The 22,910-nt window shown below is 40.5% G+C and overlaps 2 protein-coding genes across 2 annotated transcripts in view; both read left to right on the top strand.

Annotated features, from left to right (window-relative positions):
• The window catches only part of THUMPD1 (THUMP domain containing 1), a 32,316-nt gene extending 14,983 nt beyond the window's left edge, over nucleotides 1–17,333 (top strand). The window contains exons 7-8 of the transcript XR_008494589.2: nucleotides 2,426–2,593; nucleotides 16,966–17,333. The gene's annotated coding sequence lies outside the window, so the exon portion shown is untranslated. The remainder of the gene's footprint in view (nucleotides 1–2,425; nucleotides 2,594–16,965) is intronic.
• Nucleotides 17,334–20,870: 3,537 nt separating this feature from the next.
• Nucleotides 20,871–22,910, top strand: part of LOC129015436 (acyl-coenzyme A synthetase ACSM1, mitochondrial-like) — a 62,158-nt gene continuing 60,118 nt past the window's right edge. Inside the window, 1 exon segment of the mRNA XM_063654573.1 lies at nucleotides 20,871–22,373. Coding sequence (XP_063510643.1) covers nucleotides 22,345–22,373 — 29 coding nt within the window. The 5' untranslated portion in view covers nucleotides 20,871–22,344.

The raw sequence follows: 22,910 nt of genomic DNA, 5'->3' as shown, positions 1-22,910 counted from the left end.
GATAAAGAAAAATATTTGATCTGTAAGTCAGCATTTCTACCATGTGTATCTGCTCCATGGATTCTAATTGTTTTTATAAAGTGTAATGTATATATCTAAGAATAGTATACATCTATAAAGGTTTTTATAGCACTTGAAATACACACATGATCTTTGTAAAATAAAAATCTTCTTATTTTACAAATGTAGGTTTTGAAACTGCAAAGTTAACTTACCAACTTTAGGGCACTTTGTAAACCTGATGTAGAGATCTCAGTTCTTATGTTAGCCTACATTTATGTTAAGGCCCTTAAACTAGGGATCCCCAACACCCAGGCCACAGACCGGTTCCTGTCCATGGCCTGTTAGGAGGTGGGCTGCACAGCAGGAGGTGAGTGGCAAGGCTAGTGTGCAAAGCTTCATTTGTATTTACAGCCACTCTCCATCACTTACATTATGGCCTGAGCTCCGCCTCCTGTCAGGTCAGTGGTGGCATTAGATTCTTATAGGAGTGTGTACCCTATTGTGAACTGTACGTGCGAGGGATCTAGGTTGCAGGCTCCTTATGAGAATCTAATGCCTGATAGTCTGTCATTATCTCCCATTACCCCCAGATGGGACTGTCTAGTTGCAGGAAAACAAACTCAGGGCTTTCACTGATTTTACATTATGGTAAGTTGTATAATTATTTCATTATACATTACAATTTAATAGTAATAGAAATAAAGCACATAATAAATGTAATGAGCTCGAATCCCTCCCTCACCCCCTTGTCCATGGAAAAATGGTCTTCCATGAAACCAGTCCCTAGCGCCAAAAAGGCTGGGGGACTTCTGCCTTAAACCATCGTGTCAGGCCAGTTAGCAAAATAACAGGTGAACAGCTTTTATTCACATATAGGTGTAGTTTGTATGTAATAATATGTATTTTCTTAAACTTAATTGATTTGTCATGGTTGAAAATAATTAGCCTGAATCATATTTTTCTAAAGGCTAAAGAAATTAGAATTATCTGATATCTCAATCTAACTGTCGCTGGTTGAGAAGGCAGCGCATGCATGTCTGATTTCCAGAAGAGTATTAGGTTCTGAGAATTAACAACTTGGGGAAGAATAAGAGGAGCTGCTCTGGGCAAAGGTGCCCCCACCTTTAATCTCTGCTCTGCACAAGAGTCGTGGTTTATCAGCTATTATCTTGGTTTCACTGAATTAGAAATGAAGCATTTGTTTAGATTCGAGACTTCCAGTCTGTTATTTAGAACCAGATTCTTAAGTAGCTACAGTTTTGGCAACACTAGCAAATCCTGAACTATTTGAAGCAGAAGTCTGGATTTCCTGCCTGAGAGTGTTGCAGTTGTTCCCCCCGCCCCGCCCCGCCCCACTCTGTTAAATACGTTTCAAAAGCCAAGGCCCTGGAGACTTTGCTTCTTATAAAGAAATGATTTCCAGAAGCCCAAGAAGCCTGGTATTCTGAGGTATCATTTCTTTGTGATTTTATGGGAGACAAGGAAGAGCTCTAAAGATCTATCTAGCTGGAGGACATGACTTACATCTAGGAAGGTGTCAGTGTCAAACTGTGCCATCTGATGCATAAAAACACAGGCTCCATAAAGCCAGGAAGAAAATATACTGCCAAAGGCGGCCTTGACCCAGCCTGTGTCAGACACATTCCATATGCTATCTGAGGACTTAGATATCCAGCCAATATCTAAATGATATGAAGAAGCCACAAAACAGATCAAAAATAAACAAACAAAAATTAAAAACAAACTGGTATCTTTCAGGAGTGACCTTGCCCCCAAACCTTAAGGGCTACAGAGAAGGGTCAAAAGAAGCACCAGGCAAGTTGACAGATTCTACCTCTACTCTTCTTAAAGGCCTTTTCAGAATCCTAGGTTGTCTGAGAGTAGAGTGGGAGGCTGGGTTTGGCATGATTTTTTGAGTTTGTCCATTGATGCAACAAATACTTGTCAAGTAAAAATGTGCTAAGCACTGTTCTACAGCAGTGAGCAAGAGACCAGATCTCTGCTCTTATTTTAGGGTGACAGCGAATACATATACAATAAAGTGAATTAAGTATATCATTATTTTAAATAGTGTAAATGCTATTAGGAAAATAAAATAGGGTAACATGACAACTTAGGATAGCCTCTCTTTTAGAAAGGCCTTTCTGGGTGGGTAAATTTACCTAGCAATGATTAAAGGAAGCCAGACGTGTTGTTAAGGGACTGAATTAAGGTCAATTCTTAAGTTCTTGCTTGATCAGCTGGTTAGATGGTGTCATTTACTAAGCTAGGTTGGGCAGGACCAGCACAAGTTCTGTTTGGTAGCATTAATTGGCAATATCTTATAGCAATTCAAGGAGAAGTATCGATTAGTTGGATACGCATATTGGCAGCTCTTTGGGGAGTTCACCAAAACCAGAGTTTTCTTCCCTACCTTCCACAGACGGTGAACCCAATGCTGAAGCTGCTCTGAGAGTGCTGGGCCATCTTAGGAGAGCCTGTCGTCCCACTGGTGAAATAAATGGCCACTCGTTCTTGACTTCCTGTTTCCACACAGCTGTGCTCTTCAGAGGCGGATCTGCAAAATACGGATGGACCCCAAGATGGTGGTGTAAGATGGCCAGTTTAACTATGATATTTCTTCTGCTTAGCTACTTATGCCCTCTTGTTACCAGAAGATAGTTAACAGAACTGAACCTAATCCAAAGCTTTCCTGAGAGGGATTCTCAAGAAATCTTAGAGGGACTTGGAAGATCAGTCTCTGCTAAAATTTTACAGTTCTCCTTCTCCTTCTTCTTTTCTTCTTTTTCTCTTTTTCCTTCTCCTTGAGGGACTTGGAAGATCAGTCCCTGTTAAAATTTAACAGTCCAGTTCTTCTTCTTCTTCTTCTTCTTCTTCTTCCTCTTCTTCTTCCTTTTCCTCTTCCTCTTCCCCTTCTTCCTCTTCTTCTTCTTTTCTTCTTCTGTCTTCTGTCTTCTTTCTTCTTTCTTCTTCTCCTTCTCCTTTTCTTTTTCTCCTTCTCCTTCTTCCTTCTTCCCCTTCTCCTTCTTCTCCTTCTCCTCCTCTTCCTCCTCCTTCTTCTTCTTTCTTCCTCTTCTTCTTCTTTTTTTAAGCTTCATCTCCCTATAGACTAAATAAATAGCCAAGATAAATTTCAATATTAATAACAAAAGGACATGCATTTTATTTATTGTAAGTTTTTTTCCAAGTGCTTTTTAGAAAAATCTATGGGTTTTTAACAATCAGCGTGGAATCTTTGTAAATTGCTGTTAATGTTTCAGGAGTTTTTATTATTTAAAGGACATCTTGTATTATTAAAAGATATTTAGACTGTCCTGATGGAGAGAGAGGCCATTTGCAGGAAAACCAAGGTGCTTCAGCTGGCACCTTTTTGATATTTGAATCAAACTTATAAATAATTCTTGTTCAATATCTTCGACATCTGTAGCAGACAGAATGAGTTGCTTATCAAATAGCTGTCCCCTTCTTCTTCCTTGCACTCATAAAACTGATTTTGTTCAGGTATCAGGCAATCAAGTGCTTCCGATAAGACTGTCCTGTATAGCTCCTGGGGGAGCTTGATTAATCTAAGCAAGTCACAGTCATTCCTTTGGTTTAAGATTAGGCACATGATGCAGTATGGACAATGAGATATATGGCTTTAATGGGAAATATTTCTTTGTTCTAAAAAGAGTCATGAGGAAGAGATGCAGCCTTCTTCCCCTGCCCCATCCTGTTTTATGGCCTTTGAGTTTTGTGCACGTACAGGATGTCTGGAGCTACCATAGCTATGTTGGGTTCATACCAAGGGTAGCACGTTTGGAAGATGACTAAATCTGGGTCCATGTTAATTTCATTGAGCCACTGAATTCACCAACTTTCAGTCTACCCTACCTGTGTATTTTCATTTGTCAGATAATAAACTTGTTTTTATTATTTTAGTCACTTGTATTTGGGTTACTAAATCCAAAGACATTCTAACTGATAACGATCTCTGTGTAAGATTGTCTACAAAGATAGCTCCATGATTCCTTTTATCCCTGTTGGGGTGATCAGACCCAATACCAGGCCGTGGGGGCTACGAAGTCCGGCGGAGTCAAAGGAATGAGAAAAGACAGGTTAAGAATACATAAGTTGGGTCCAGGGGGCCAACGCTGGTATGCAGGCTGTGAAGGCCATGAGCCCTGGGAGCCCACACTATTTATTGGTGATCAAACAAAGAAGCAGGTGATGAGGACGTGAGGGTAAACAGGTGAGGGCGTGAGGACGTGGGAGTAGAAATGTAGCAGTGCATCAAGCGTAGCTGTAACGGTTTAGCATTTTCTTTGATTCATATAGAATATGCTCTGCTGCTTGCGATAATGGAGAGCATGTTTATGAGCCTGGGAGAGCAACCAACACATTCCAGGGGCCATAAGGGGTTTTATGCCCTGAACCCTGGGTTCCATCCAAGCCACGAGGAGTTTTATGCCATGGGCTTAGATTTGTGGTGTGGCAGGGCAGTCTTCCACCCTTTGGCACAGAGCTTGGTGTTCCAAAGGCCACGAGGGGTTTTAGACCCTGGACCCCAGACATCTTCCAAGACTCTTCTATGTTATGACAGACAAGCCAGTCCTGCCTCAGCTCTTCTGCCAACAATCCCTGTACAAAAATTCTTAGATATTGTTATCAGTTACCCATCACTGAGTAACAAACCACCCCTGTATGCCATTGCTTCATTGGAGGGCAGAGTGTATGTCCTCTCTCTTTGAATCTGGGGTGGTCTCATGACTTGCTTTGATTAATGCACTGTGGTACAAGTTCTGGAACTTCTCAGCCTAGGCCTCAAGAAGGTTCATAGTTTTCACTTTCCCTGGGGGGTAACTTAGCCACCATATAAAGATGTTTAGACTGTCCTGCTGGAGAGAGAGGCCATGTACAGGAAAACCAAGGTGCTTCAGCTGGCAGCCAGCCTGACTTGAGGGTGAACCTGCCTTGGATACTCGAGCCCCAGTCAGGCTGATGTGGAGCAGAAACCAGCTGCCCCTGCTGAGCCCTGTGTGAATTTCTGACCCATGGAATCATGAGCAAATAAAATACTACTGTTTACACCACGAAGTGCTGGGATGGTTTGTTACTCAGTGATGGGTAACCGATACAATATCTAAGGATTTTTGAAACTGGTGTATCATATTCTTAATTTCTGTGGTTGAAGGGAATAGGGTTAAGGATGCTGTTTTAATTCACCTTGATGATGAATGAGTGATATTGTCATTGAAACTGTAACAACGTGAGGATTTTTTTTTGTTTTGCTTTGTTTTGAGATGGAGTCTCACTCTGTCACCCAGGCTGGAGTGCAGTGGTGTAATCTCGGTTCACTGCAACCTCCACGTCCCAGGTTCAACTGATCCTCCTTGCTCAGCTATCTGAGTAGCTGGAACTACAGGCATTTGCCACCACACACGGCTAATTTTTGTACTTTTAGTGGAGACGGGGTTTCACCATGTCGGCCAGGCTGGTCTCAAACTCCTGACCTCAGGTGATCCACCCGCCCCAGGATCCAAAAGTGCTGGGATTACAGATGTGAGCCACCATGCCTGTTGAACAGTGAAGGTTATTTAAAAATAGTTTCAGAAAATATTAACATGGTTTTCTTGGTAACTTCCTTCCTCTCCTTAAAATAGAAAAAGATCATTCGTTCAGCTATATTGATTTTCTTTTCAATTCAAATATAGAGTCAAATTGGTATGTGTTGGGCTAGAGAGAGGGGGATTTCTTCACAGAATCTGATACCTTGCAGGGAGACCCCTCATATTTAAACACTTCTCAATCCAGTATGGAAATCTTTTGGTAGAAGGCATCTGTCTGTCTATTTACCTACTTACCTTTCATCTAGCCATCCATCTATCTACCTATCTATTTATCTATCTTTCATCTATCCATCTGTCTGTCTATCTAAAAGACATCACAATTTGTGAGCGTCAAGCAGTGATTCCATTATCCAACTTGTCTTCATTTCCTTGAATACCTGAGTTCTGAGTTGTCTTTCCAGGTTTTCAGAGCTAAGTATATACTAATGACTTCCAGATTTGTATCTTTGCCTCTTGTACCTGAGACTCGTATATCCACCACCTGCTAGACATTTGAATTTTCACAGAACCTTTGATCTTGTATGTCCAACTCTAAACTTATTATCTTAACATCAACTGTCTCTCTCTCTCTCCAACCGATGGTACCCACCCACTGATCACCTAAGTCAAAAAGCAGATCAACCTTGACTCTTTCTTCCTTCATCTTCCACATCCAATACTCTCTAAGTCCTGCTAGTTCTTTAGTTTGCTGCTTTCCCTCCATCCTATTCGTCAGAGCTCAGGTTTAGGTTTTCGTCATCTCTTTCCTAGATTAGGCTCCAAGATGGTCTGATTCCAGTTTGTTCCTCCTCAAACTAATCCTCTACATAGCTGCCAGATAAATCTATTTAATTTAATTTAATCCAAACCTGGCCCTGGAACTTCCCTTCTTAAAACCCATCAATGGCATCCCTTGTTTACAGGGTCAGTTTAAGATTTACCATGGCATATGAGATCTTCCATAATCTGGCCTCTGTTTGCTCTTACAGCCTTCACTCTATCTCCATATTTTGTTCTCTAGCTACCCCAAACTGTGTGTAGTCTATTCCTTGCACACCTTAGGGTGTTTTTTTTTTGCATCCATATCTTTGCTCTTGCTGTTCCTGAAACTGGACCACCATCTTGACCGCCTCAAGATCAGAATCCAGAGTCCTGGACAGGGTCTTCTGTACTAGGACAGAAAAAGAGAAATATAATTCTGGCTTATAATTTTGACCTTTTCCCTCATCCATTATGAATATTCTGGAAAGTGTTCGTGAACTTCTACACTTGAGAGTCAGAAGGAGGGTGAGAAGCCTTAAAATGAACTCCTTGAATAGAAGATCAACTCTAACAGTGTAAAATTAGCCCACATTATTGCCGTGTGTAGTCTTCTGAAAAACTAGCCAACTGTTGGCAATGAGACAGCTTTCCCTTCCCTAGTTTTTAGAGAAACAATCCATGCCCTTTTTGCAGTTATGGCACTTCAAAGTTTGAAATGAGGATTTTTTTCCATCTTGAAAACTACCCCCAAAATATGCACATTCCAATTTGAGATCCACATGAGTTTAAAGTCCTTTATCTTTTGTAAATTTTGTGGCTCCTTTAAGGTTTCTTGGGGACTCTACAGAATATTGCAAAGTTGTTTAGGACAGGAGTCTCTGAAGTGGAAGTGCTTGCTGCTCAGGAAGTGTGCAAGGCAACTGGGATAGAGAAGAAACAGGAATTGAAAATTATATGTTTTGTGTTTTCTAGACAGGGTTCCATTCTGTCACCCAGGCTGGAGTGCAGTGGCACAATTCTATTTTTTTACTCATCCTCTAAAATTTTTATTTTTGGTATTCGTATAATGCACAAAAGTACATGTATATAATTTATAAATAAATAAATACATGTATGGGGGTATGTTAAAAAGTATTTTACTAGTGGAGATGTATATTCAAATAATATAAATACCACTACCTTAGGAATCACTACTGTTGAATGACTTTGTTAACTTGAAAATTATAATAATGATTGCAGTTATAATTACTGTAATATTTATGGAGTGATTACTCTATGCCAGGCATTAAGCTAAGAATTTCATGTTTTATCACATTTGATTCTTCTACAACCCCATGAGGTAGATACTATCATTATCTCCATTTTATGGATAAGATACAGAGTTTCACCAAATGTTACTTATCCAAGGTTACACAGCTTATAAAAGACACAAGCAATATTCACTGATGTGGCCCTTGGGAAAGAATTTTGGGATTGGACAAATAGTATTTGGTATATATTAATTAGTGGAAGAAAATTTTATTCTAACAAAGAAAACTATTATTCAGCAGGGTTTGCATGTCATCTCTTTCTATAAACTTCTCTGGTTTTTTTTTTTTTTTTGAGACAGAGTCTCGCTCTGTCGCCTGGGCTGGAGGGCAATGGTGCAGTATGAGCTCACTGAAACCTCCACTGCCCAGGTTCAAGAGATTCTCCTGCCTCAGCCTCCCAAGTAGCTATGATTACAGGCGCCTGCCACCACGCCTGGCTAATTTTTGTATTTTTTTTTTTTATTATTAGAGACAGGTTTTCACCATGTTGGCCAGGCTGGTCTCAAACTCCTGACCTCAGGTGATCCACCCACCTCAGTCTCCCAAAGTGCTGGGATTACAGGCGTGAGCCACTGCACCAGGCCTGGAATAATTTTTTTTTAAACATAAGCTACTCAACACCTCTTCGAAGAATAATACCATTAATATTTTACTCTTTTTTTTTACATCTTAGGAAACACTTTCTCACATATTCATTTAATTTATCCTCAAAATAACAAGAGATATGTACAGTATAATTATCCTCATTTTACATATGAAGAAAACTGTAGTTGTGATCTCTTTTGCTCATTCATTCAGTAAATATTAAGCACTATCTATGTTAGGAACTGAGGATAGGAAGATCAACCAAAGTCTCTGCTTTCTTAGAACTTATGGTTTAGGGCAGGAGTTGGCAAACTTTTTCTGTAAAGGGCCAGATAGCAAATATCTTAGGCTTTGTGGGCCTAGGTTTCTGTTGTAACTACTCCACTCTGCTGTTGTTACATAGACAACATGTAAATAAATGAGCGTGGATGCATTCCAGTAAAACTTTATTTACAAAAACAGGGCCAGGTGTGGTGGCTCATGCCTGCAATCCCAGCTACTTGGGAGGCTGGGGTAATGTGGTCAAGGAGAGGTTCACTTAGGATAAAATATTTGAGCCAAAATTTGAGAAGAAGGAACCACTCATGAAAAGGAATAGGAAGAGCACTCCAGGCAGAAGAAACAGCAGGTGCAAAGGCCCTGAGATAGGGCATGTTTGAGGAAGAAAAGGAAGAGTGGTGGGATACGTGGTTGGTTCAGATTTAAGCAAGAGCCAAATCATGCAGGATACTCATTATAGACCACTAGGAAGCAGGAGGATGGAGGCAGAAATACATCCCTTCCTTATGCCCTTAAATCTGGTTATTAGGTAATTCTTTTCTGAGTAGGAGCCCAGATCAACTCACAGTGTTCCTGAGTCCTTGGAGGCAAAGATATTCCAAGATGTAGCTATAATTTGTGTTGTTGCTGGCAGCATAGATTGGCTGGGAAAAATACTCACTGAAATAACTCCTGGAAACTGAGCCACCTGTTCCGGCTTTGTGGAGACACCGGGAGTTTGGTCTTAAGGTCAGGACACTCCAGTGCAATGGACTCCACTACTGGGAACACCTCCTCACTGGCCACAATGCACTTGGCCTTGGATGCTTACAGCCGGTAGAGGATATCTTTTGCTGTCAGCTTGATTGTTCCTGGCATGAAGACAATCCCTGGGAAGGACACTAAACAGAACCGCCATCCATTAAGTGAGACTCTGTGGACTGTGGAAGACTTGGGCTTTGTGCCTGGGTGAGGAGGAGCATTACAATCCATCCTTCAGGTACCTCTGCCTTGATTCTCCAATGATATTGTACAAGACTCTGATCCCTGAGAGATTTTTAGAGCACTGGCTTCGGAGTCTGACAGACCATGGGCCTAATCCTGGCCTTGCAACTTACTAGCTTTGTGATCTCTCTGTGTCTTTCTTTCCTTATCTGTAAAATGGGAATAACAATAATAAGTGTCTGGAACATAGTAGACATTATTATGGTGGGCCATTATTATGTAACATTTTAATGTAATATTTGAATCTTTTTTTTTTTTTTTGAGACAGAGTCTGGGAGTCTTAGTCTGTCACCCAGGCTGGAGTGCAGTGGCATGATCTTGGCTCACTGCAACCTCAGCCTCCCAGGTTCAAGAGATTCTCCTGCTTTAGCCTCCCAAGTAGCTAGGATTATAGGCACCCGCTACCGTGCCTAGCTAATTTTTTGTATTCTTAGTAGAGATGGGGTTTCACCATGTTTGCCAAGCTGGTCTCGAACTCCTGACCTCAGGTGACCCACCTGCCTAGGCCTCCCAAAGTGCTGGGATTACAGGCGTGAGCCACTGCACTCGACCTAAATTATTATCATGTACCACTTAAATAGCACTTTACAGCTTATGACACATTTCATGAGCAATATTTCACTCAATCCTCTAAACCAATGGTCTCCAAAGTGAGTTTTGGGACAATCCACTGGGACTAAGAAATGAGAACAGAAACTTAAAAAATTATTGGCTGGGCATGGTGGCTCACACCTGTAATCCCAGTGCATCGGGAGGCCAAGATGGGAGGGTCGCTTGAGCCCAGGAGTTCGAGACCAGCCTGGGTAGCACAATGAGACCCCATCTCTATTTAATTTTTAAAATAATGTTAATAATTTAATAAAATTAAAAATTACTGAGATACTACAATTCTTTTAATGCTTTTATCTCATTTTCATCTATGTTTTATAATATGCATATTATATTAGTGCAGTAGAACAGTGTAAGTGCTAAACCCAGATGGGAAGATGTGTATTCTAAATATTTTTATTGATAGATTATACAACCCAAAATGCCTAGAGACTACTGTTTTAAGCAACCCTGGAAGGTCCATGTGGTTGTGCCCATTGGTGGAATATGAGATTTGGCCATAGCTGGTGAGTGGCAGAGCCAGCCCTCCACTCTATGGATTCTAGTGGTCTGGCATCATCAAGCCTTGCCTAAACTACTTTGGCAATGCTTAGTTTATCTCATCCTAAACACTGGCTGCAGATAAGTCTGATTTTAAAGTACCAGTTAATTACAGAAAGAACATGCACGTCCTAATTAGATGAAAGACAGAGAGAAGATAGTTTGTACTTTCTAAAGTGAGTTATTGGGAATGAAGTGGAGTGTATATATAGTATTACAGATAACTACTACTGTTTCTTGAACATTTATTATGTGCCTGGCATCTCACTTAAAATTAATCCCAGTGCATGATAACTTATTCAAGGGTCACAAAGTCAGTAAGTGTCAAAGAACTAAAAGGATTCAAAGGTATATTCCCCAGACTCCCAAGACCTGTGCTATAAGCCAAACTGCTTATTTCCTGGTGACTTCCCTGAAGTTAGCTAAATAGGGAAATGTGGAGATGAATTCCTAGGAAGGAGACTTTATTTATGAATATATTTTAAAAGTTTTAAATATCATCCCTTCTTGAGAAAGTGAATAACTGTATAAGGATAAGGAAGTGGATTAAGAAAATACCTTCGAGTATTCATTCAATGTAAAAATATAAGATTATTTATTTTATAAACCACCTGTTCTTAATGACTTATAAATAATTAGTACCCTTGGTAGATTTGTGATATGAATGCACTCAATGAGTTGACCTCTAGCTTCAGGGTTAGGGGAAGTTTTCTTCTAGTGGGTTTCAGATAGCAAATATCTTAGGCTTTACGGCATACACTTTGTAGCAAAAGCCAAAATATTTTGCCATGTATAGGTATAGCAATAATTCTGAGTCAGAAGACATAATCTAACCTGCTTGCTTTACATTTAATTGTTTTATGTTAACCATTTCAGCTTGTATGTTCATTTTTCATTATAATTTTATAAATTTCATAACTTATGTTAAGCAATATCACTTTTTTTCTTTCTTTTTTCTGAGATAGTGTCTCGCTCTGTCGCCCAGGCTGGAGTGCAGTGGTGCCATCTCAGCTCACTGTAAGCTCCGCCTCCTGGGTTGACGCCATTTAGCATGTGGATATCCAGCTTTCCTAGCACCATTTTTTAAATTATACTTTGGGTACATGTGCACAACGTGCAGGTTTGTTACATATGTATACATGTGCCATGTTGGTGCCTAGCACCATTTATTAAAGAGACTGTCCTTTCTTCATTATGTTATCTGAGGAAGTTTGCCAAAAATCAATTGACTGTAAATGCATGAGTTTATTTCTGAGCTCTATTCTATTGCATTGATGCATATGTCTTTTTTTAAGACAATAATATGCTGTTTTAATTACTATAGTTTTGCAGTATATTGTAGTATATTGAAGTCAGGCAGTGTGATGCCTCCAGCTTTTCTCTTTTTGTTCAAGCATATTTGAGGTATTTGAGATCTTTCATGGTTCCATATGAATTTTAGAATTGTTTTTTTCTATTTTTGTTAAAAATATCATTGGAATTTTAACAAGGATTACATTGAGTCCATAAATCATGTTGAATAATATGGATGCCTTAACAATATTAATTCTTTCAATCCATGAACAGAGGATATCTTTCCATTTATTTGTGTCTTCTTCAATTTTTTCATCAGTGTTTTATAGTTTCCAGTCTACAGGTATTTTACTTTCCTTAGTTAAATTTATTTCTAAGTGTTTTATTTTTTCACTATTATAAATGGAATTGTTTTCTTGATTTCTTTTTTAGGTAGTTCATTGTTAGTGTATAGAAGCACTATTAATTTTCGTATGTTGGTTTTGTGTCCTGCAAAGTTACTGAATTTGTTTATTAGTTCTGTTTGAAGATGACAGGATCTTATATGTAGAAAAATTCTAAAGATTCCATTAAAAAATAATTGTGCACTGCCAAAAGGTGTCGCTGTTGTTGTTGTTGTTGTTGTTTTTTTTTTGAGACAGGCTTTTACTCTGTCACCCAGGCTGGAGTGCAGTGGCACGATCTCAGCTCACTGCAACCTCCACCTCCTGGGTTCAAGCAATTCTCCTGTCTCAGCCTCCCAAGTAGCTGCGATTACAGGCATGTGCCATCACACCTGGCTAATTTTTGTATGTTTAGTAGAGTTGAGGTTTCACCATCTTGGCCAGGCTGGTCTCGAACTCCTGACCTCAAGTGATCCACCCGCCTTGGCCTCCCAAAGTGCTGGGATTACAGGCATGAGCCACCATGCCCTGCAAGAAAAACTTTTATGCGTCGTTGTTTTTTTAAATTTCATTTAGTTGTTTAGGTGTGTTTTCTTGCATCTCATTGACGTTTAACATAATTATTTTGAATTTTTTTCAGACAATTCATAGATATCCAATTTTTTGTGGTAGGTTGCTAGGGCTTTGTTAATTTTCTTTGGTGGTTTCATGTTTGTCTGATTTCTTGTTATTCATGTAACCTTTGCATCTGTGCATTTGAAAGAGCAAATACTTCTTCCAGGCCTTAGAAACTGGTTTTGGCAGGTTTGTGTTCTGTTAAGTTCCCAGGCAGATGAGTTTGCCTATGGGATTGTAGCCAATGCAGCCAGGTAACATGACTGCTGCCGGGTCCACAGTGGAGTCCACAGTTGGTGAGCCTACTATCAGGGGCTCTAGCAGGCGTGGATCCTGTCTGGGCCCAGGGTGGTCTCTACTGTCTCCAGGACCTCTGTCCAAAGGGCTGGTACTGGGCTGATGGTCTACTTCAGGTGCACAGGAACAGGCCTGTTGCCCGGTTTGTGAATGGGTGTGACTCCTCCAGGTCCCCAGGAGGGCTCTTGCTGGACCACTGGGTGAGAACTTGGACAGGCAGTACTGCTCCAGTCTGCAGCTGAGAGGGGCAGAAACCAAGTTACAGGGTTGCTTCAAGGTCTACAACTGAGACCGAAATATTCAGGCCTATCTCTGGTGTCACTGATGGGCATGTCTCACAGTGGGTCCCTGGGCAGGCAGCCATGCTCTCGATCTGTAGCTAAGTGAAGTTGGAGTTGAGTTGCAGGGCCTTTTCAGGTTCTGCTATGGGGACTGAGGTTGGCAAGTATGACCCTGGGGACTCACATGGACTTGTCTCCCAGTTATTCCCTGGCTGGGCAGAACTGCTCTTAGACCTCAGCTGAGGGAGCCTTGGGCTGAAATTCAGGGTCATTTCAGGATTTACAATGTGACTGAAGTTGGCAAGGCTGTCCCAGTGGCACAGATGGGCAAGTCTCTCAGCAGCTCCATGTACAGGCAAAATTGCTCTTGGGCTGCTGCTGAGAGGGTTTGGAGGCAAGATTGAGGGCCCTTTCTGGTCTGCTTGGGAACTAAAATCCAAAAATTCTGCCCTAGGGACTCATATGGACATGCCTCTCTCTGGGTCCTTATGCAAGCAGGACTTATTGCTTACTGCAGCTGAGACGGGCTGGAGTTGAGTTAGATGGTTGTTTCAGGGCCTCAGTTGAGACCAAGTTCAGTGGGCCTATCTTCTGATGTACTACTGTGCATGACTGCCTCCTGTCAGACCCCTAGGAAGATGGTTTTGGTAGCAGGATCAAGTCCAAATAGGGCTTTCAACAAACATGAGGCAGATGGGGCCATTTCCAAATCCAGAGTTAGGACCACCGTCAATGAGTTTGCCACCTGGGTGTGGGTCTACCCTCTCAAAACAACTCTCCTAGGTCTTGGGCTCCACTGGGGTTTTACAACTCCTGCCTAAATCCTCAGATTCTCACAAAGGCAATTTTGCCTGTGAATGGATGAGAAATTATTGTTGCTATTGCGGAATGTGAGTGGGGGACTACCTACTCTGCCATCTTGCTGACATCACTTCCTAGCTTCCTTTGTTTCTGTTGAGAAGTCAGTGGTAATTTGAACAATTGTCCCACATATGTAATGTATCATTTTCCTCTGTCTTCTTTCAAAATTTTATCTTCTTTTTGATTTTAAGAAGTTTGATTATGACATGCCTAAGTATTGTTCTTTTTTGTATTTCTCCCATTTTAGATTTTTCTAATATTCTTGGATCTGTAAATTTATATCTTTCACCAAAATCTGGAAAACTTTTGGTCATTATTTCTTAAAATATTTTTTCTGGAACTCCAATTTTATATATATATATATATATACACACACACACACACACACACATTGTTCCACAATTTACCACTGAGGCTTCACTTTTTATAAAAATATTTTTCTCTGTATTCTTAAGACTGCTAATTTCTTTTGAACTGATTTCAAGTATGCTAAATTTCTTGGATCTCCAATATGCTATAAGGTCCATTAAGTTCATTTTTAATTTAGAGTCATACATTCTTAGTTAAATAGTCTCAATTTTAAAATCATTTCTATTTTTCCACTAACTTTATTGTTCATATTGAACATATTTATTTTAGTCCTTGAGCATAATCATTACAGCTATAGCACTGTTATTGAAATCTTTCTCAACTAATTCCAGTATCTGAGTCTTTAGTTTTCTCCATTGATGTTCTTTTTCTCTTGCAAATGAGTATGTGTTCCTGTGTCTTTGTGTATCTAGTAATTTTAGATTTTATATTGAACATTGTCATTAACATACTGTTGAGATTCTGGATTTTGGTAGAGATTCTGGATTTTGGTTTGTTTATTCATTTCTTTTAGCCTGAGGCTGCATGGATTCTGTGTATTTCAGGGATCAGCCATGGATTTGGCCAGAATTTATACACAAAATTTGAAGCTCCTCTTCTCTGACTCTCTCTCTTGAAATTTTTCCATAAAAATTGAAAACTCACTCAATGCCATTTATTTCTTCAAAGGTAGATTTTTCCTAATTTATTTTTGTGTTGCCTAATCTCTAATGCATTCTGAAGTTGTTTTTTTTTTTTTTTTTTTTTTTTTGAGATGGAGTCTCGCTCTGTCGCCCAGGCTGGAGTGCAGTGGTGCTCTCTCTGCTCAGTGCAAGCTCTGCCTCCCGGGTTTACGCCATTCTCCTGCCTCAGCCTCCAGAGTAGCTGGGACTACAGGTGCCCACCACTACGCCTGGCTAATTTGTTTGTATTTTCAATAGAGATGGAGTTTCACCGTGTTAGCCAGGATGGTCTCGATCTCCTGACCTCGTGATCCACCCGCCTCGGCCTCCCAAAGTGCTGGGATTACAGGCGTGAGCCACCGCGCCCAGCCCTGAAGTTGTTATTTGTATTTTGTCCAGGGCTTATAGGTGGTACCTATCAAAAGTTGATCCTATGGAAAATACTACATAGTACATTTCACTTCAAGATACTTAAAGATGATGATACCTGAAGTGAAAGCCCTATAATTAAATTCTAGTTGTGAATTATTTGATTTATCTGTGCCACCAATACTCATTGTGAGCATGTGAATTTTAGCTTACCTAGAAAAATCAACTCCCAAATCATCCTCTTTTATGATAACTTGTCTATACTTTTATGATAACTTGGCTTTAGTTGGCTATACTTTCATACTCTATACCTTTATACTCCAAAATCATCCTCTTTTATGAAGACATCCTGTTTTATAACTTGGCTATACTTTTATACTCTCCTACATTGTCTTGGGAACTCTTAATATGTCTTTTATATGCCTCCCCTTTTTTTGTCTTTAGTAAGACATATTAAGAGTTCTCAGGACAATGTAGGAGAGCATTTTGGATTGGAATCAGTATTTGAGATTCAAGCTAAGTTGTATTCTGCCTCAGAGCATTTTCACTTCCTGGAATTCTGATATGTTGATTCTAGAAATCAAAACAAAGTATGATTTACAAGGGCCTGTGTGTTCTCTCAGTTCTTAAGTTAGCCCCAGGAAGAACTTGTGCTAGTAGTTAAACATGGTGACTAAGCTAAGAATTTAGATCCAGGTGCACCTAAGTTGAAGAGCTCATTCTATCATTTTCTGGCTTTGTGAGGCTGGGCAAGTAGCTAAAAATCTTGAATGTCAATATTCTCATTAGTAAAAACGTAGTAATAATAGTACCTTCCACATAAGGTTTTAGATTACATGATTAATACATATATAAGCCTGGAAACAATGCCTGAAACAAACATTCAATAAATCTGAGTCCATATTATATAGCTGCCTAAACCCAGAGAGTCTCAATTTCTTCATCTTTGTAATGAAAAGAGAAATATCAAGCTTGCAGCATTAATATATGTGTAAATGGGGTTGTGCTTATAAATTTTACTGGGCAACGTGTACTTAAGAAGTAGTCATTTCTTCTCTCTTTTCATTTCCCTGTCCTAATACATAATAGTAATAATAATACTCTCATTAAGTGTCAGGCACTATTCTAAGTAGTTTATATATATTGTCTCTTTTACAATTTTTTCTCATTTTCAGATGAAGAAATAGAAGAACAGCATTGCAATAACTATCAATATCTGTGTGGCCTAATATTAATAACTGGTAGAACAATAATTCCAGTTCTGGCCAGACACTGTGGCTAATGCCTATAATCCCAGCACTTCGGTAGGCCAAGGCAGGTGGATCACTTCAGATCAGAAGTTCAAGACCAGGCTGGCCAACATGGTGAAACCCCATCTCTACTAAAAATACAAAAATTAGCCACATATGATGGCACATTTCTGTAGTCCCAGATACTCAGAAGGCTGAGGCAGAAGAATTTTTCAGACCCAGGAGGCAGAGGTGACAGTGAGCTGAGATCATGCCACTGCACTCCAGCCTGGGTGACAGAGCGAGACTGTCTCAAAAAAAAAAAAAAAATCTGTGAAGGACGTCTTCAAGAAGAGCTACAAACCACTGCTCAAGAAAATAAGAGAGGACACAAACAAATGGGAAAACATTTCATGCTCATGGATAGGAAGAATCAATATCATGAAAATGGTCATACTGCCCAAAGTAATTTGTAGATTCAATGCTATTCCCATCAAGCTACCAGTGACTTTCTTTGCAGAATTAGAAAAAACTACTTTAAATTTTGTATGGAACAAAAAAGAGCCCATATAGCCCAGACAATCCTAAGCAAAAAGAACAAAGTTGGAGGCATCATGCTACCTGACTTCAAACTATACTACAAGGTTACTGTAACCAAAACAGCATGGTACTGGTGCCAAAACAGATATATGGACCAACGGAACAGAACAGAGACCTCAGAGATAACACCACACGTCTACAGCCATCTGATCTTTGACAAACCTGACAAAAGCAAGCAGTGGTAAAAGCATTCCCTATTTAATAAATGGTGCTGGGAAAACTGGCTAGCCATACGCAGAAAACTAAAACTGGACTCCTTCATTACACCTGATACAAAAATTAACTCAAGATAGATTAAAGACTTAAATGTAAAACCCAAAACCATAAAAGCCCTGGAAGAAAACCTGGAGACTACCATTCAGGAGACAGGCGTGGGCAAAGACTTCATGAGTAAAACACCAAAAGCAATTGCAACAAAAGCCAAAATTGACAAATGGGATCTAATTAAGCTGAAGAGCTCTGCACAGCAAAAGAAACTAGCATCACAGTGAACAGACAACCTACAGAATGGGAGAAAGTGTTTGCAATCTACCCATCTGACAAAGGGCTAATATCCAGAATCTACAAGGAACTGAAACAAATTTATAAGAACAAAAACAAACGACCCCATCATAAAGTAAGCAAAGGATATGAACAGATAGTTCTCAAAAGGAGACATTTATTCAACCAGCAAACATATGAAAAAAAGCTTATCATCACTGGTCATTAGAGAAATGCAAATCAAAATCACAATGAGATACCATCTCACGTCAGTCAGAATGGTGATTATTAAAAAGTCAGGAAACATTTGGGAGGCCAAGGTGGGCAGATCACGAGGTCAGGAGTTTGAGACCAGCCTGGCTAACATGGTGAAACCCCATCTCTACTAAGGATACAAAAAATTAGCCGGGCGTGGTGGCACATGCCTGTAATCCCAGCTACTCGGGAGGCTGAGGCAGGAGAACTGCTTGAACCTGGGAGGTGGAGGTTGCAGTGAGTCAAGATTGCACCATTGCACTCCAGCCTGGGCAAAAGGGCAAGACTCTGTCTTATAAAAAAAAAGAAAAGTCAGGAAACAACGGATGCTGGCAAAGCTGTGGAGAAATGGGAACACTTTTACACTGTTGGTGGGAGTGTAAATTAGTTCAGTTATTGTGGAAGACAGTGTGGGGATTCCTCAAGGACCTAGAACCAGAAATACTATTTGACCCAGCAATCCCATTACTGGGTATATAACTAAAGGATTAGAAATCATTCTACTATAAAGATACATGCACGTGTATATTTATTGCAGCACTATTTACAATAGCAAAGACTTGGAACCAACCGGAATGCCCATCCATGCTAGACTGGATGAAGAAAAAGTGGCACATATACACCATGGAATACTATGCAGCCATAAAAAAGAATGAGTTCATGTCCTTTGCAGGGACATGGATGAAGCTGGAAGCCATCATTGTCAGCAAACTAACACGGGAACAGAAAACCAAACACTGCATGTTCTCACTGATAAGTGGGAGTTAAACAACGAGAACACATGGACACAGGGAGGGGAACATCACACATCAGCGCCTGTCAAGGGGAGGAAGAGGAGGGAGAGCATTAGGATAAATACTTAATGTACGTGGGGCTTAAAACCTAGATGATGGGTTGATAGGTGCAGCAAACCACCATGGCACATGTATACCTGTGTAACAGACCTGCATGTTCTGCACATGCATCCCAGAACTTAAAGTAAAATTTTTTAAAAAAAGATTCCAGTTTGGGCCGGGCACGGTGGCTCACGCCTGTAATTCCAGCACTTTGGGAGGCCAAGGCGGGCAGATCACGAGGTCAGGAGATCGCGACCATCCTGGCTAACACAGTAAAACCCCGTCTCTACTAAAAAATACAAAAAATTAGCCGGGCGTGGTGGCAGGCATCTGTAGTCCCAGCTACTCCGGAGACTGAGGCAGGAGGATGGCGTAAACCCCAGAGGCGGAGCTTGCAGTGAGTCAAGATCGTGCCACTGGGCGACAGAGTGAGACTCCGTCTCAAAAAAAAAAAAAAAAAAAAAAAAAAGATTCCAGTTCGGTCTATCTGGCTCTGAAGTTTCTTTTTAAAAATTTGTAACAGCCACCCTTTGAAAAGCATTTGCTGTATGGTAGACATTGTCAAGTGTCTTCCCAACATTATTTCAAATCACTCCTTCCACAGTATATAAGTCCATGCAATACTGGATCTGAGATGAGTGGGGAAGTCATTGGTCAATTTATACGGCATCGTTGAACAAGAATAAAACCACACTGGAATTTTCTTTTGTCATCAATTCCAGAGTGTGGAGAAGCATGGCAGATAGCATAGAGACAGCCTATAAGCAGGAAAAACTACCTTAAATAAAATCAGGATTCAAGTCCTATTCCTGCCTTCTACAGCCTCTGTGACTTTGTACATGCTATATAATCTTTTCAGCATTCTTTTTTTCATATATAAATTATGACCTACCATTTATATTATTGAAGAAGTCAAAGGCTGAGATTCATCCTTGATTCTTTTTATTCATTCCCTATCAAAACCATCAACAAGTCTACCTAAGGTTATCTTAAAGATCTATCCCATATCCATCTGCTTACCTCCATCTCCAGTGCCATAAGTCTTGTCCGAGCCACCGTCATTACTTGTTTAGTCTATTGCAGTAGCCTCCCAACTGGCATCCTCACATCCATTCTTGCCTCCTTAAAATATCTTCTCCACAGAACTGCCAGAGCGGGCTTTCTAAATGCAAATCTGACCTCTTTTTCTGAATGTTTTACTTTCCTGTATTACTTTATTTCAAAATCAAGTCACCAAGAAAATGAGTTACTTATTAGGATCATGTCTCTTTCCTCTTAAAATATTCACAAGACTCCCATGCACCCACCCATTGCACTTAGAATAGAATCCAAACTCCTTATTATGCCCATAAAGAACCTTAATGGCATGTCTCCTGCTTGTGTCTCTGACCTCACACGTTATTACACTTCTCCTCAGTAATCTGCCATCCCAGCCCCCCACCTATGCCTTGAAAATGTCAGCCTCAGGCTTTGCACTTGCTGTGGCTTTTGCCTGGAGTTCTTTTTCCCTAGCTGGCTGCTTCTCCTCCTTCAGGTCTCAAAATGTCACCTCTTAAGGGAGAACATCCTTAGCCACCTCCCCACACTCGCTCCATCGTATTGCCCTGTTCTGTTTTCTTTTTGGCAGTATCACCATTTGAAATCCTCTTGCTTATTTAATTGACTTTTTCCTTATTGGCTTTTGTCTTTCTATCATAGGCAGGTAAACATCTTGAGAGCACCAACCTTGTCTTACATGTTCAAAGCACGCCTAGAAGATGTTCCTTAAATATCCACTGAATGAATGAATGTATCATAGGTTTTCTATAATAACCAGAGGATAGCAAGTGCAAAAAGCTGAGGTTGGTAGGATATTTAGCTACATGAAGTCACTCAGAGAACAAAGCTGATAGAGACTTTGCCATTTTATGATGTCACTATCTCCATATATGGCTTCCAGGAGCATTGAATCAGGGGAAGAGAGTACAGAAAACTCATACCTGCTCTTAAATAAATGCCCTAGACCAGAAGTGACTTGTAACACTTCCACATGGAGTTTATTGTTCAGAACTAGAGTTTAATGGCCTCACTCTAGCTTAAAGAGAGGTTGGGAAATGAAAGAGGAGCATGCATAGAATGTTTGGAGAGTTTTCCTTTGTCTGCTGTATACCTCTTGTTAAAGATGAGAAAATTGAGGAAAAGAGGGATAAGAAATCTGCTCAATGTCAGAGAGCTGGTAACTGGTAAAAGCTAGACTCAAGCCCAGGCTGCCTGGCGCCAGAGCCTGTCTTCTTGTCCATACCTTCATGTTGCAGTTCCACAGGGGAGACCTACTGAGATGCAGAGAGTGTGTCAAGGGCTTTTCCTCCTGTCTCCATTCTTTTCTGAAAAGTGGCTACTACTTCTGCTTTAGTAACAGAGGTTTTTTGGTTGGTTGTTTGTTTTGTTTGTTTCTTTGTTTTTTTTTTTTTTGTTTGCTTGTTTTTTTTTTTTTTTTTTTTGTACTTTGATGCTTTGGGTGTTTAAGGTTTAGCTTACCATGGCCAGTCAACTAGCCCTGCCTCCTCACCTCTCCAGTGACTGGCCACAGAAAGCTAAACATTAAACACCCAAACTATCCTAGCTTGCCACACGGTCCTGTCAGGGATGTCCTGGGTGTCTCCACAAATCTTTAGCCATGACTTTGATCAGAAATAATTTCTTCCCAGATTCAGTGAAAATACTGAGATCTCTCATTCTCCACCAATGCCCCCAAAATGGCTCCAGTAGAAAAGTCGTAGTACAAGCCACTACCTATGACTACCTTGGTTTATCCAATGCAATATCACTATCAACCCTCCATCTAAATGCCTGATGCAGGTGCTTTACAGGCTTGGTGTCACATAATCCTTTCAATGATCCCATGCAACAAATCTTATTAACAAATCCTGCTTCATTTTACAAATGACAAGACCAAGCTTTGAAAGGAAAATGGTTCAACCAAGAGCTTTCTTGGGAGTGCCTGAGGTTGGACTTAAGCTCAAGACTTTGGGATTCCAAAGACCCTGCATTTTACCGGGACACCAAATTGTTCCTCTGAGAATCCCAAGTGAATAAAAAGAGCCAACATCGACTATGCCCAGCACTGTGTGCTACATGCTTTTCATCAATTATTTCATCTAGTTCTAACAAACAAATGAAGAAGCAAAGAAAACACCCTGGGAGGTAGGTATTGTTGTTATCATTCCTATTTTACAAATAAGGTAGGTGCTGGGTGCTGTGGCTCATGCCTGTAATCCCAGCACTTTGGGAGGCTGAGGCGGGCAGATCACCTGAGGTCAAGAGCTCAAGATCACCCTGGCCAACGTGATGAAACCCTGTCTCTATTAAAAATACAAAAATTAACCAGATGTGGTGGCGGACACCTATAATCCCAGCTACTTGGGAGGCTGAGGAAAGAGACTCACTTAAACCTGGGAGGCGGAGGTTGCAGTGAGCCAAGACCATGCCATTGCATTCCAGCCTGGGTGACAGCACGAGATTTCATCTCAAAAGCAACCGAAAACCAATTAAGGGAGGTGAGGCCCAGAGCAAGGAGGTCCACAAAGATGACACAGAGGTTAAGTGGCAGACCTAAGGCTCAAACTCAGACTTTTCTGCCTCCAGACCTCCAGAGCCCAGGCTCTTGTCTATTAGGCTACACTGCCTCTCAGCTGTCATTTAAGGGAGACTATGGGGATGTAGGGCTGGGAAGGGGGAGCA

This window comes from Pongo pygmaeus, chromosome 18 (genome assembly GCF_028885625.2).
Source record: "Pongo pygmaeus isolate AG05252 chromosome 18, NHGRI_mPonPyg2-v2.0_pri, whole genome shotgun sequence".
NCBI classification, from domain to species: Eukaryota; Metazoa; Chordata; class Mammalia; order Primates; family Hominidae; genus Pongo; species Pongo pygmaeus.
The sequence above is the reverse complement of the archived record's forward strand: the minus strand, read 5'-3'. Positions and strand labels throughout refer to the sequence as shown.